This window comes from Rhododendron vialii, chromosome 6a (assembly GCF_030253575.1).
Source record: "Rhododendron vialii isolate Sample 1 chromosome 6a, ASM3025357v1".
NCBI classification, from domain to species: Eukaryota; Viridiplantae; Streptophyta; class Magnoliopsida; order Ericales; family Ericaceae; genus Rhododendron; species Rhododendron vialii.
In genome coordinates this window covers 2,311,651-2,325,101 of record NC_080562.1, presented here as the reverse complement: position 1 = coordinate 2,325,101, position 13,451 = coordinate 2,311,651, and the positions used below count along the sequence as shown (strand labels likewise).

The 13,451-nt window shown below is 37.7% G+C and overlaps 1 protein-coding gene across 1 annotated transcript in view; it reads right to left on the bottom strand.

The window, feature by feature from the left end:
* Positions 1 to 424: 424 nt before the first annotated feature.
* Positions 425 to 13,451, bottom strand: part of LOC131329841 (putative F-box/LRR-repeat protein At4g15060) — a 38,285-nt gene continuing 25,258 nt past the window's right edge. The window contains exons 2-3 of the mRNA XM_058363238.1: positions 871 to 1,766; positions 425 to 587 (exon numbers count right to left, since the gene is read on the bottom strand). Coding sequence (XP_058219221.1) covers positions 909 to 1,766 — 858 coding nt within the window. The 3' untranslated portion in view covers positions 425 to 587; positions 871 to 908. The remainder of the gene's footprint in view (positions 588 to 870; positions 1,767 to 13,451) is intronic.

Genomic DNA, 13,451 nt, shown 5'->3' with positions numbered 1-13,451 from the left:
ACTTTTTCCTTCTAGATGAGATCCAGTAGAAATTTCTTGGCATTAGCATTTGTACAGTTTATACCCAAAAACAAAAAGAATAATGACTCACATCTTTAAAGGAGATTAAGAATACAGGTCTTTGATGCTCTTGGAACTTGTGCTATCTGCCAGATATGTGAATGCTGACAATCAACTGTCATTTTCTTCAGAACTTCTGCATTTTTCAGCAAATATTCTGTCACTTCAAACTCTTGGTTTTCTCTACGTAAGTAAAGAAACTCAACTTCCTTGAGATTGAATAACAAACAATGAGGCACTCTCAGAGGTGGGCTCCAGGATTTGGTTGAAGAAAATCTATTTCCCTGAAGATGAAAAATTTATTTGTTAAAATTAAGCAAATGCAAACCAATGCCAGAACAATCCCGTAATTATTTTCAACATACCTCAAGAACAAGTTCTTCGAGATTAGGCGAGCACCCAAGAAAGTCATTCAGAAAATTCAAGTTGAAGCCTCTACAGTTAAAGCCACACAGAAGCCTTAGATGTGTCAAATTCTGAAGAGTATGGAAAGTTGTCGGAACATAATCCGTAATATCAGCATGAAACTGCACCAGTGACAACTTACAAATATTACAACACATGGAATAATGTAAAAACCTGTTAGTCAAAACTTTTCACTCGTGGAGGTGCAGCAGGAAAGTCTTTGTTTCCTTGCTCCACTGACGAACATACATAACATATCTATAATCCATACATATTCAGGGCAAAACGGGGTTTCACATAATAGATAAGTCCTATAAGTATAAACATGAAAAGAAATTCCTCAATCACTGCAAGCATTTTTCGAAACATTTTCTTTCAATAGTAACCAACAGGTGGAAATCTTACCCAAAGAAACTTAACATTTGCAATTCCACGAAGAAGTTTTAGTATGTTGGCTGAATTGATGGGTCTTGAGCCGGACAAATCAATATCGATGCGTGCTTCCAACAAGATGATAAGTTCACCAATGAAAAACCCTCTGCCCAATAATAGGTGAGATCAAGGTATTCAAGCGTTGGGGTATTAAAAACAAGCTGCTCACCAGGACCTAGACAGGTTACCTCCAGACGCTTCAATGTGGGCACAGAAATGTTGAACACTTCTCCACTCTTCGCATCCTCCCTATAAAAATCCATATATTCAAGAACAGGGCATCCGTGGATGAGCTTCTGAGCTGAATCTCCATTTTCATATATAATGTCCTCCATCTTAAGAATCTTAAGACTGGGAAGCCAAACCGAAGCAGGAATTTGTAGGGAAACCTTTCCTTTCAGCATTAGATCCACCAATGTTTTGCAAATGAACATTGTCTGAGGCAACTGAATAGGAATCTCTGCACATAATTGTGAGTATCCAAGCTCTAGCTTTTGAACGTTACGCTTTATTGCAATGCTGATCCATGACTTGACAATGCCAATATTGCAAAATGATTCAAGCTTAAGACTGAACTTTTCCAAACAGGACACGTTACTGAGAAGCAATACTGTGCTCACGAAATTCCTGAAACTCAAATCAGCCTCAGCTTCTCCAATATCATTAGTAAAGAGTTCAGAATTGTCAAAGTGAAGGCTGGTAATGTAAGTCCAAAGGTACTGATATCTTGTCGATAGAGTGCTGGTCCTAACAGCATATTTCATCGGAAGGAATGAAAGTATGTGGCACAGTATGGAATCTGGTAACGTGCTGATTCTATCTAAGCTCCTTATAGTAAATGAATCCATTGCATTCCACCGATGCTCTTCCTGCAGGTTTTAGTGAAAAATCAAACATCATTGTGAATCGTGATTACTAAGTTGTAATAAACCCAGCAGCATCACTTGATTCACATGGTTTTTGTTGCTTTTTTTCACATCGACTTTACAGTTCAAAAACAAAAACAGAAAACCAAAAACATATGCCCCCAAAGTAAAGCAACCTCATGTCAATGACTTCTAATTTAATTTCCCTTTTCTACATCAAGAAAACCACCCACACACAATTACAAAACACAGAAGTTAGCCCCCACTCTTCCAACTCTACTACTCATCCTAATTAAACAGCATATCCATTAACAACTGAGAAACAAAAAACAAGAGCCGAGATATATGCTCCTAAAGTGAAAACATTCATTTGGATAACAAAAGAAATACCAACAAAAGAAACCCCCACAAAATTACAAAACATAATCGTTAGTCAAAAAGATGAATTTTATACCAAACTCTCATCCTTCCCAACACCAACAATTTATGTTAGAACTTGTGGCTCATATGTTAATATGAAGAGATACAAAGAAGTTCTAGAAAGAGGCCAGATGCCGGAGCGGAGCGGAGTGAGTGGAGCAGACGTACCCTGTTTCGTACTGTGATAATAAGAACAACAGCCGCTCTCTCGTTCCGGTGGACGTACTGCGTTTTGGGGAACCACGTATATTCTGTGTGTTGATTTCTTTACTGTTTTCTATTCGCATATTGTGTGTGTGTTTCGGTCCTTTAATTTATTACTTAAATAATCTATATATCACAACAAGCGCACAAATACACATTGGTCCATAGGCAATTCGCATATAACCGTTATTAGTTTGACCAATTTATAATGGCCTATATAAAACAACATAAGATAAGCACTAGAAACTGCACACTACCTCTGAGTGAATAACCATCATTATCCTGATTAAATACCCAATGCAATTAGATCAAATTGAGTCCTAAACAAATAGCTACATAATCATGGCCAAAAAATTGCAAACTGCTTTTGGTAGTGATTAACTCTTATACGACAAACTAAATTCATGAAGAATGTGGAGTAAATCAAAACTCACATGACATGCATGGTTCAGCTCAGCAGAGGTCAGGAAGGATTTTGAACAAGATGACTGACTGATAAGAAAAAGAAAGCCTAATTGAAGTGGTTACCTTAGTTACCTATAACAGCAAGGATGAGTTACTAGCTAGGGTAAAACATGGAAGATCTCTTGTCCAGATTTCTGCTCCGATTTCCTCCTCTGGCTCTGCTGAACAAAACAACCCCGTTGTCGTTGTGATGAATACATAGAAATGAGTTCACGCTTTCAATAAAAGCGACGAATGAAAGCGCGAGAGGGGAAGCGTGGGTGAGGAGGGAAAAAAAAAAAAGAAAGAGAAGGGAAAAGCGTGTTTTAGGTTCACGCTTTCAGAATTAACAGGGAAAGCAATAAAGTTCGGCCAGAAGCAATATTTAGCGGCCAGAAGCAATAGTTAGCGTCCAGGAGCAACGTCATTTAAATGACAGAAAAGCGTGATTTTTAGTTGCGCTTTCACAATAGTTCGCGGCCAAAAGCAATATTTTGCGGCCAAGAGTAATAGTTTGCAGCAAGTGGCCTAAGTTTGCGACTTCGTTTCCACCGTGCTAGTAGTCGTCGTTGTTCCCATTTCCCCGAAGAATTGGACTCTCTCTCTCTCAATTCTCTGCGAATTTTGGCCCTCAATTTTCATCCGAATTCTATAGGATTCAATTTTTTTCGGCAATTCTTGTTAATACCAAAGCTATCATTTTTCCTTTCTGGCTTTCTCAGAGTGTTTGGATAAGTTTTTGTGCATGCGAATTTCCAAGTGCAAAAGCCATGCGTTTGATTATCTGGTGGATCTTTGGCTGGTGGATTCTTTCTTTTAGGACGGAGCTCGGTAAGGTAGAAAGCTTTGGGTTTTTATTTTTATTTTTTATACAGTATCAGCAGTAAAACCACTTGCCAAATTGTGGGTAGATCGTATGGAGAAGATTGTATTGTAAGTAGCACTGGAGCTATATTTGATGATCAATTATTTTACTCATTATTGGCTTGTAAACACCCGTAATTGGTCCTTTATAACTGCAGCTGTCGATGGCTAGACCTTAGAAACTCGGATTATGTAATGAGTATAAGTTCTTTTTGCAATGAAAATGATGAGCTGGTTCTTGATGCAGTTTTAATTTAAGGGACTGCTTATGTTCACGGTTTGAAGCATGCCTCGGGCAATTTTGTCCTAATCATGGATGCGAACTTATCGCACCATGTAAGTATTTGTTTTGGTTGCTAATGGCAACTATCGGTTCTCTTTTGGTGGGTTGTGTCTGTTTGAGAGAGACTTGGGAAAACAAGTTCATTTTGATGGATATGTCGCAGACTCACCCGATGTCAGGATCTTAAAAATGGGATATTTAGCATTTATTCTGTTCTAGTTCATTTATGTCTAAATTCTCGGCGAAACCAACCAATCTACCACTGGACTCCTTTTTGAAGCATTTCGATTTATTGATAGCTGAGTTGGACGATGCAATGTTCTTCTATCTTGGTGAGTATGCTTTAAGTACCAAAGATACAACAAATGGATAGTATTTGAGTCCAGATTAAGGGACATGTCAAGGATGTAATGAAATACTTGGTAGGACCACGTTGCTTTTCCATCAATGCACGCCGTCTTAGTTATTGCTAGTATCCATGGATGGACACAATGATTGTGTTTACAGTTCAGTGGGAGCAATTCTCTAGCAGGAATGGAGGCTCCTCTGTTTGCCCTTGGAATTACTCATATCTTGACTTCATTCTCGGCTCCTGATTATGCTCAAATCAAACGAGAAGTCCAACATGTTTCTCTCCTATTTTTAGGTGTAGCTAGCACTCCTTCCAATTCCTGTATATCTATTTTAGAACTATTACCTTACCTTGATGGGGGAGCGTCTCACTTCCCATGCTCGCTTATCTATTTAGTGTTTGTGTTTGTGATGAAACAGTTTCCGTATGCTTTGATAAAAAGTGAAAAGTTCCGATGATATTAGTAGTGGCCTGCTTTCTACCCCATTTTCATAACATAAAGTTTATTATTTTTATTTTTGAATTGCATCATCTTTTATTGCTTTGCAAACCCTTTTTATCGATATATCATAGGTATTTATCCGATTTAAAATGAGGGGGATGTGAGTGTTTTGCCGAAATTATTTATTTTTCAACCAACTAAGTGTAAAATGGTCATATCATTTGATGTACAAAAATATTAGGTTCCAAACTACTTGGGTTAAAAAGTAGGTTTAACAAGCTTTCTAATGGTTCAAACCACGTCAAAATTGGAGTTTGGGATTGTCTATAGCAAGACCGCAAAGTTTGGCCGTTTTATAAACTTCGGAGAATGCGCCTGGGGCTAAACCACGCGCAAATTGGAACCCAATTCCGTTGCCTGAAATGGCTAGACTCCATGGAACCCAATTCAGTTATATAAATAAGCTTTGGTGATCTCGCGGTCTTGACCCCGTAACAACTATGTGAGTTTGCCTGGGGCATTTGCAATAGAACCCAGCCATTTCTTTGGATGATTACACCAGATTTCGCCAAGGGCCAATTGGCAACTCTGCCACTTGAGTTCTTGGAAAAGACTAAAGAAATGGGTCTGATAGCCACATGGTGCCCCCGAAGCAAGTTCTTGCCCACCCTTCAGTGGGAGTGTTCGTGAGTCATTTTGGGACTAGCTCAATGCTTGAGAGCATTTGTGCTGGAGTGCCTATGATCGGTTGGCCGTATTTTGGTCATGACCATCAAGTGACCTGCCGGTACAGCTGTAACCGAGGGGTTATCGGGAGGAAGATCAACGAGGATATAGAGAGGGAAGAAGTGGAAAGCCTAGTTTGCGAGTTGATGGAGGGAGCCGAAGGTAAAGCAATGAAGAGGAAGGCGATGGAGTGGAAGAAACAAGCAGTTGAGGCCACCAGTAAAGGTGGGTCATCGGCGAAAATTTTCAACAACCTTTTGAAGGCATTATCAAGATCACAAAACTTCATGGGTCATCAGATTCTCAGCTCCTTATAAGTTTGGTAGGTTAGGTTAGCCAATGTTACAGTTCTTTTCTTTTCTTGTCGTGCTATGAACTGCTCAATTAGGTTGGTCTTTAGGGGATTAATGGAGGTGCATGTACACTGGCCACCCTAAAACATCAAAAGGTTAGGTTAGTCATGATATGTATCCCTGTAATTATGAGTAATGAGTGTTCTTAATTTATTAACAAGCAGAGGGTTCATGTCGCATGATCAAAAATTGAGAATTGAACTATTCTTGGACCAGAAAATTAATTAAGAAAATATATACTCTGTAAAAAGGGGGTAATTTTTGCACTTTCCAAATTATTAACCGCACTCTTAAGGGGTGTTGGGAGTGCAAAAATCACCTCCATATTGAATTTTGCAATCTCCTTGGGAGTGTGGTTAAAAATTTGGAGAGTGCGAAAATGACTAAAAAAACTAAAAATAAGTCTAGGATAAATTTAGCCTTTGTCGCGCCGATGATCTTTGAATCGATCTCTCTTCGGCCAACTTTTCATAAATAAAACTTTAATGTTTTAATTGTTCGTTTGCATCGTCTTTCAATACAGTGAAAACCTTATTTATCATTATATAATTGGTCTTAATCTGATTTAAAATGAGAGCGATACGAAAGTTTTACTGAAATAATTTGATTTTTGACCAATTGAGGGTTAAATGGTCATGTATTTTGATGCACAAATTATTTTTTATCAAAACTGATTCAGTAGGAAAGTAGATTGGACACGCTTTCTAATGGTTCAAACCACGTGCAAAGTGGAGTTTGGGAGCGTCCGGGGCAAGTCCGCAAAGTTTGGTATTTCTGGCAGCATTAATGCGCCTCAGGCGCAATTCTATGCGCCCAGGCGCCTTTCACTGCGCCCCGGGCGCAACATGAACATGCACAACAAGTCCAACTTTGCGAACTTGCTTCGAACACTCCCAAACTCCAACTTGTGCATGGTTTGGACCGTTAGAAAACTTATCCAATTTTTTTTCTAGACCAAGTAGTTCCAATCAAAAATCATTTGTACATCAAAATAAGTGACCATTTTACCCTTGATGGTTCAAAATATGATTCATTTTGGTAAAATGCGTGTATGTTTCTCATTTTCTATTGGATCAAGACCCATTGTATATCAAAAAATAAATTTTTTAAAGCACTAAAAGATTTCCTAATCAAACTATAAAAATAATTATATTTCGTTTATGACAACTGGGTAGAAACAAGACAACTACAAAAATCGTCGAACCCATTAGGCTAAAACACGTTTTATGTTTCATTTGGAAATCAAACTCCTAATTCTAAGGTATTTCTTCTTTGCTTAAGCGTTTCACAATGTTCCTAGAGTATCCACACTACATCAAAGCATAGAAAGAACCGTTTCATCATCAAAACTTCAGGAAGTCTTTGCTACCCCTTAAGTTTCCTTTATTCACTTTTTTGGCACTGTAATTCCTTTCTTCTTTTTGTTTTGGTTTAGGGCCTGTCGTATACATGGCGGGATTTTGTGTTAGACTCTCAAGCATATCCAATGTCACCTTGGTCCATGTTTCTTGGTTTGTTTTTTTCTTAATGAAAAGCTACTTAAAATCAAACTTGTACTAAAGCTCATTGGGTGGACTCGTCTTGTGGGTCGAGGACCCAAACCAAACACTCACACACGAATCGACAAGAGAAACTTAACTGCTAGTAGATCATACTCAATATTATTACAAACAAACAAAAAACACTGAAGAGGAGCACCCCTCTGAGCTCGACTATCTCATGTTATCTCTCACCCTCACCACAAGTCTCGCCTTGGGGGAATCCTGATGATGAAATGGTTTCTGATTAGTTAATGAAGTGTGGAGAGCTTTATGAACATTGTGGACACTATTACAAAATGAAGGCATACCCTAGAAAAAGGAATGTATGAATCGAATGGAACTTAGAATGTGGAAATGGACACAGAAACATACTTTAGCCTTTGTCGCACCGATGATCTTTGAATCGATCTCCTTTTGACCAACTTTTCATAAATAAAATGTTATTATTTTAATTGTTCGTTTCCATCATCTTTAAATACAATGAAAATCTTATTTATTGTTATATAATCTGTCTTAATCCGATTTAAAATGAGAGTGATACAAATGTTATAATGAATTAACTTATTTTTTGACCACTCGAGGGTAAAATGGACATGTATTTTGAGGCGCAAATTATTTTTCATCAAAACTGATTCAGTTGGGGAGTAGATTGGACAAGCTTTCTAATGGTTCAAACCACGCGCAAATTGGAGTTGGGGAGCGTCTGGGGCAAGTCCGCAAAGTTTGGTATTTTTTGCGGTATCAATGCGCCCCAGGCGCAACATGAACATGCAAACCAAGTCCAACTTTGCGAACTTGCTCCGAACACTCCCAAACTCCAATTTGCGCAAGGTTTAGACCGTTAGAAAGCTTGTCCAATTTTTTTATTGACCAAGTAGTTCCAATCAAAAATCAATTGTACATCAAAATAAGTCACCATTTTACCCTTGATGGGTCGAAATATGATTCATTCTGATAAAATGCGTGTACATTTTGTATTGGATCAAGACCCATTGTATATCAAAAAATAGAGTTTTTAAAGCACAAAAAGGTTGCCGAATCCAACTATAAAAATAATTGTATTTCATTCATGAAAACTGGGTAGAAACAAGACAACTACAAAAATCGTCGAAGCCATTAAAGCTAAAACACGTTTTACGTTTCATTTGGAAATTAGACTCCCAATTCTAAGGTATTTCTTCTTTGCTTAAGTGTTTCATAGCGTTCATAGAGTATCCACACTCCATCAAAGCGTAGAAAGAACCGTTTCATCATCGAAACTTCAGGAAGTCTTTGCTACCCCTTGACTTCCCTTTGTTTTGTTTTGTTTTTTGGCACTGTAATCCCTTTCTTCTTTTTGTTTTGGTCTGGGGCCTGTATTGTACATGGCAGGTTTTTGTGTTAGACTCTCAAGGATATCCAATGTCCCCTTGGTCCATGTTTCTTGGTTCGTTTTTTTCTTAATGAAAAGCTACTTACCAAATAAAACTTGTACTAAAGCTCATTGGGTGGACTCGTGTTGTGCATCGAGGGTCCAAACATAACACTCGCACAAGAATTGACGAGAGAAACTTAACTACTAGTGGATCTTACGCATTAACATTAGAAAAAAAAAACTGAAGAGGAGCACCCCTTTGAGCTCGACTCCCTCGGGTTTTCTCTCATTATCACCACAAGTCTCGCCTTTGGTGAATCCTGATGATGAAATGGTTTCTGATTAGTTAATGAAGTGTGGAGAGCTCTATGAACATTGTGGACACTCTAACGAAATGAAGGCGTACCCTAGAACAAGGCATGTATGAAATGAATGGAACTTAGAATGTGGAAATGGGCGCAGAAACATACTTTAGTCTTTGTCGTGCCGATGATCTTTGAATCGATCTTCTTTTGATCAAATTCTCATAAAACAAATATCATTATTTTAATTGTTATATAATCTGTCCTAATCTGATTTAAAATGAGAACAATACGAATGTTATAATGAATTAACTTATTTTTTGACCAATTGAGGGTAAAATGGTAATGTATTTTGAGGCGTAAATTATTTTTCATCAAAACTGCTTTAGTAGGGGAGTAGGTTGAACAAGCTTTCTAAAGGTTCAAACCACGCACAAATTGGAGTTGGGGAGCGTCCGGGGCAAGTCCGCAAAGTTTGGTATTTTTTGCGGCATTAATGCGCCTCAGGCGCAATTCTATGCCCAGGCACCATTCAATGTGCCCGAGGCGCAACATGAACATGCACACCAAGTCCAGCTTTGTGAACTTGCTCCGAACACTCCCAAACTCCAATTTGAGCATGGTTTGGACCGTTAGAAAGCTTGTCCAATTTTTTTCTTCACCAAGTAGTTCCAATAAAAAATCATTTGTACATCAAAATAAGTTACCATTTTACCCTTGATGGGTCAAAATATGATTAATTCTGGTAAAATGCGTGTGTGTTTCTCATTTCTATTGGATCAAGACCCATTGTATATCAAAAAATATAGTTTTTAAAGCACTAAAAGATTGGGGAATCCAACTATAAAAATAATTGAATTTCATTCATGACAACTGGGTAGAAACAAGACAACTACAAAAATCGTCAAAGCCATTAAGGCTAAAACACGTTTTACGTTGCATTTGGAAATCAGACTCCTAATTCTAACAAATTTATTCTTTTCTAAATTATTTCACAGTGTTCATAGAGTATCCACACTACATCAAAGCGTAGAAAGAACCATTTCATCATCAAAACTTCAGGAAGTCTTTGCTACCCCTTGAGTTCCCTTTCTTCTATTTTTTTACACTGTAATCCCTTTCTTCTTTTTGTTTTGGTACGGGGCCTATCTTGTACACGGTAGGTTTTTGTGTCAGACTCTCAAGGATATCCAATGTCCCCTTGGTCCATGTTTCTAGGTTTGTTTTTTTTTTTTATTAATGAAAAGCTACTTAAGAAATCAAACTTGTACTAACGCTCATTGGGTGGACTCGTGTTGTGCGTCGAGGACCCAAACCAAACACTCACACACGAATCGACAAGAGAAACTTAACTACTAGTAGATCATATGGAATAACATTACAAAAAAAAAAAACACTGAAGCGGAGCACCCCTCTGAGCTCGACTCCCTCAGATTATCTCTCACCCTCACCACAAGTCTCGCCTTGGGCGAATCCTGATGATGAAATGCTTTCTGATTAGTTAATGAAGTTTGTAGAGCTCTATGAACCTTGTGGAGACTCTTAGAAAAAGAAGTCGTACCCTAGAACAAGGCATGTACAAATCGAATGGACCTTAAAATGTGGAAATGGGCGCAGAAACATACTTTAGCCTATGCCGCATTGATGATATTTGTATCGATCTTCTCTTTTGACCAACTTCTCATAAAAAATATAATTATTTTAATTGTTCTTTCCCATCATCTTTAAATACAATGAAAACTTTATTTTTTGTTATATAATCTGTCCTAATCCGATTTAAAATGAGAGCGATACGAATGTTATAATGAAACGACATAATTTTTGACCAATCGAAGGTAAAATGGTCTTGTATTTTGAGGCGCAAATTATTTTTCTTCAAAACTGATTCAGTAGGAAAGTAGACTGGACAAGCTTTCTAATGGTTCAAACCACGCGCAAATTGGAGTTGGGGAGCGTCCGGGGCAAGTCCGCACAGTTTGGTATTTTTTGCGGCATTAATGCGCCCTAGCCGCAATTTTGTTTGCCCAGGCGCCATTCAATGCACCCCAGGCGCAACATGAACATGCACACCAAGTCCAACTTTGCGAACTTGCTCCGAACACTCCCAAACTCCAATTTGCGCATGGTTTGGACCGTTAGAAAGCTTGTCCAATTTTTTTCTTGATCAAGTAGTTCCAATCAAAAATCATTTGTACATCAAAATAAGTGACCATTTTACCCTTGATGGTTTAAAATATCATTAATTCTAGTAAAATGCGTGTATGTTTCTCATTTTCTATTGGATCAAGAACCATTGTATATCAAAAAATATAGTTTTTAAAGCACTAAAAGATTGCGAATCCAACTATAAAAATAATTGTATTTCGTTCATGACAATTGGGTAGAAACAAGACAACTACAAAAATCGTCAAAGCCATTAAGGCAAAAACACGTTTTACGTTTCATTTGGAAATTAGACTCCTAATTCTAAGGAATTTATTCTTTTCTTAAGTATTTCACAGTGTTCATAGAGTATCCTCACTACATCAAAACGTAGAAAGAACTATTTCATCATCGAAACTTCAGGAAGTCTTTGCTACCCCTTGAGTTCCCTTTGTTCTGTTTTTTGGCACTGTAATCCCTTTCTTCTTTTTGTTTTGGTCTAGGGCCTGTCGTGTACATGACAGGTTTTTGTGTTAGACTCTAAAGGATATCCAATGTCCCCTTGGTCCATGTTTCTTGGTTTGTTTTTTTATTAATGAAAAGCTACTTACCAAATCAAACTTGTACTAAAGCCCATTGGGTTGACTCGTATTGTGCGTCGAGGACCCAAACGAAACACTCACACGCGAATCGACAAGAGAAACTTAACTGCTAGTAGATCATACGGAATAACATTACCAAAAAAAACACTAAAGCAGAGCACCCCTCTTAGCTCGACTCCCTCAGGTTATCTCTCACCCTCACCACAAGTCTCACCTTGGGTGAATCCTGATGATGAAATGATTTTTGATTAGTTAAGGAAGTGTGGAGAGCTCTATGAACCTTGTGGACACTCTTACAAAATGAAGGCGTACCCTAGAACAAGGCATGTACAAATCGAATGGAACTTAGAATGTGGAAATGGGCGCAGAAACATACTTTAGCCTTTGTCATGCCGATGATCTTTGAATCGATCTCTTTTTGACCAACTTTTCATAAATAAAATATAATTATTTTAATTGTTCGTTCCCATCATCGTTAAATACAATAAAAACCTTATTTATTGTTATATAATCTGTCTTAATCCGATTTAAAATGAGAGCGATACGAATATTATAATGAAACGACTTATTTTTTGACCAATCGAAGGTAAAATGGTCATGTATTTTGAGACGCAAATTATTTTTCATCAAAACTGATTCAGTAGAAAACTAGATTGGACAAGCTTTCTAATGGTTCAAACCACGCGCAAATTGGAGTTGGGGAGCGTCCAGGGCAAGTCCGCAAAGTTTGGTATTTTTGGGGCATTAATGCGCCTTAGCCGCAATTCTGTTTGCCCAGGCGCCATTCAATGCGCCCCAGGCGCAACATGAACATGCACACCAAGTCCAACTTTGCGAACTTGCTCCGAACACTCCCAAACTCCAATTTGCGCATGGTTTGGACCGTTGAAAGCTTGTCCAATCTACTTTCCTACTGAATCAGTTTTGATGAAAAATAATTTGTGTCTTAAAATTCATGACCATTTTATCTTCGATTGGTCTAAAAATAAGTCGTTTCATTATAACATTTGTATCGCTCTCATTTTAAATCGGATTAAGACAGATTATATAACGATAAATAAGGTTTTCAAACTCCAATTAGCGCATGGTTTGGACCGTTAGAAAGCTTGTCCAATTTTTTTCTAGACCAAGTAGCTCCAATCAAAAATTATTTGTACATCAAAATAAGTGACCATTTTACCATTGATGGTTCAAAATATGATTCATTCTGGTAAAATGCTTGTATGTTTCTCATTTTCTATTGGATCAAGACCCATTGTATATCAAAAAATGTAGTTTTTAAAGCACTAAAAGATTGCCAAATCCAACTATAAAAATAATTGTATTTCGTTCATGACATCTGGGTAGAAACAAGACAACTACAAAAATCATCGAAGCCATTAAGGCTAAAAAACGTTTTACGTTTCATTTTGAAATTAGACTCCAAATTCCAAGGTATTTCTTCTTTGTTTAAGTGTTTCACAGCGTTCATAGAGTATCCACACTACGTCAAAGCATAGAAAGAACCGTTTCATCATCGAAACTTCAGGAAGTCTTTGCTACTCCTTGAGTTCCCTTTGTTCTGTTTTTTGGCACTGTAATTCCTTTCTTCTTTTTGTTTAGGTCTGGGACCTGTCTTGTACATGGCAGGTTTTTGTATTAGACTCTAAAGGATGTCCA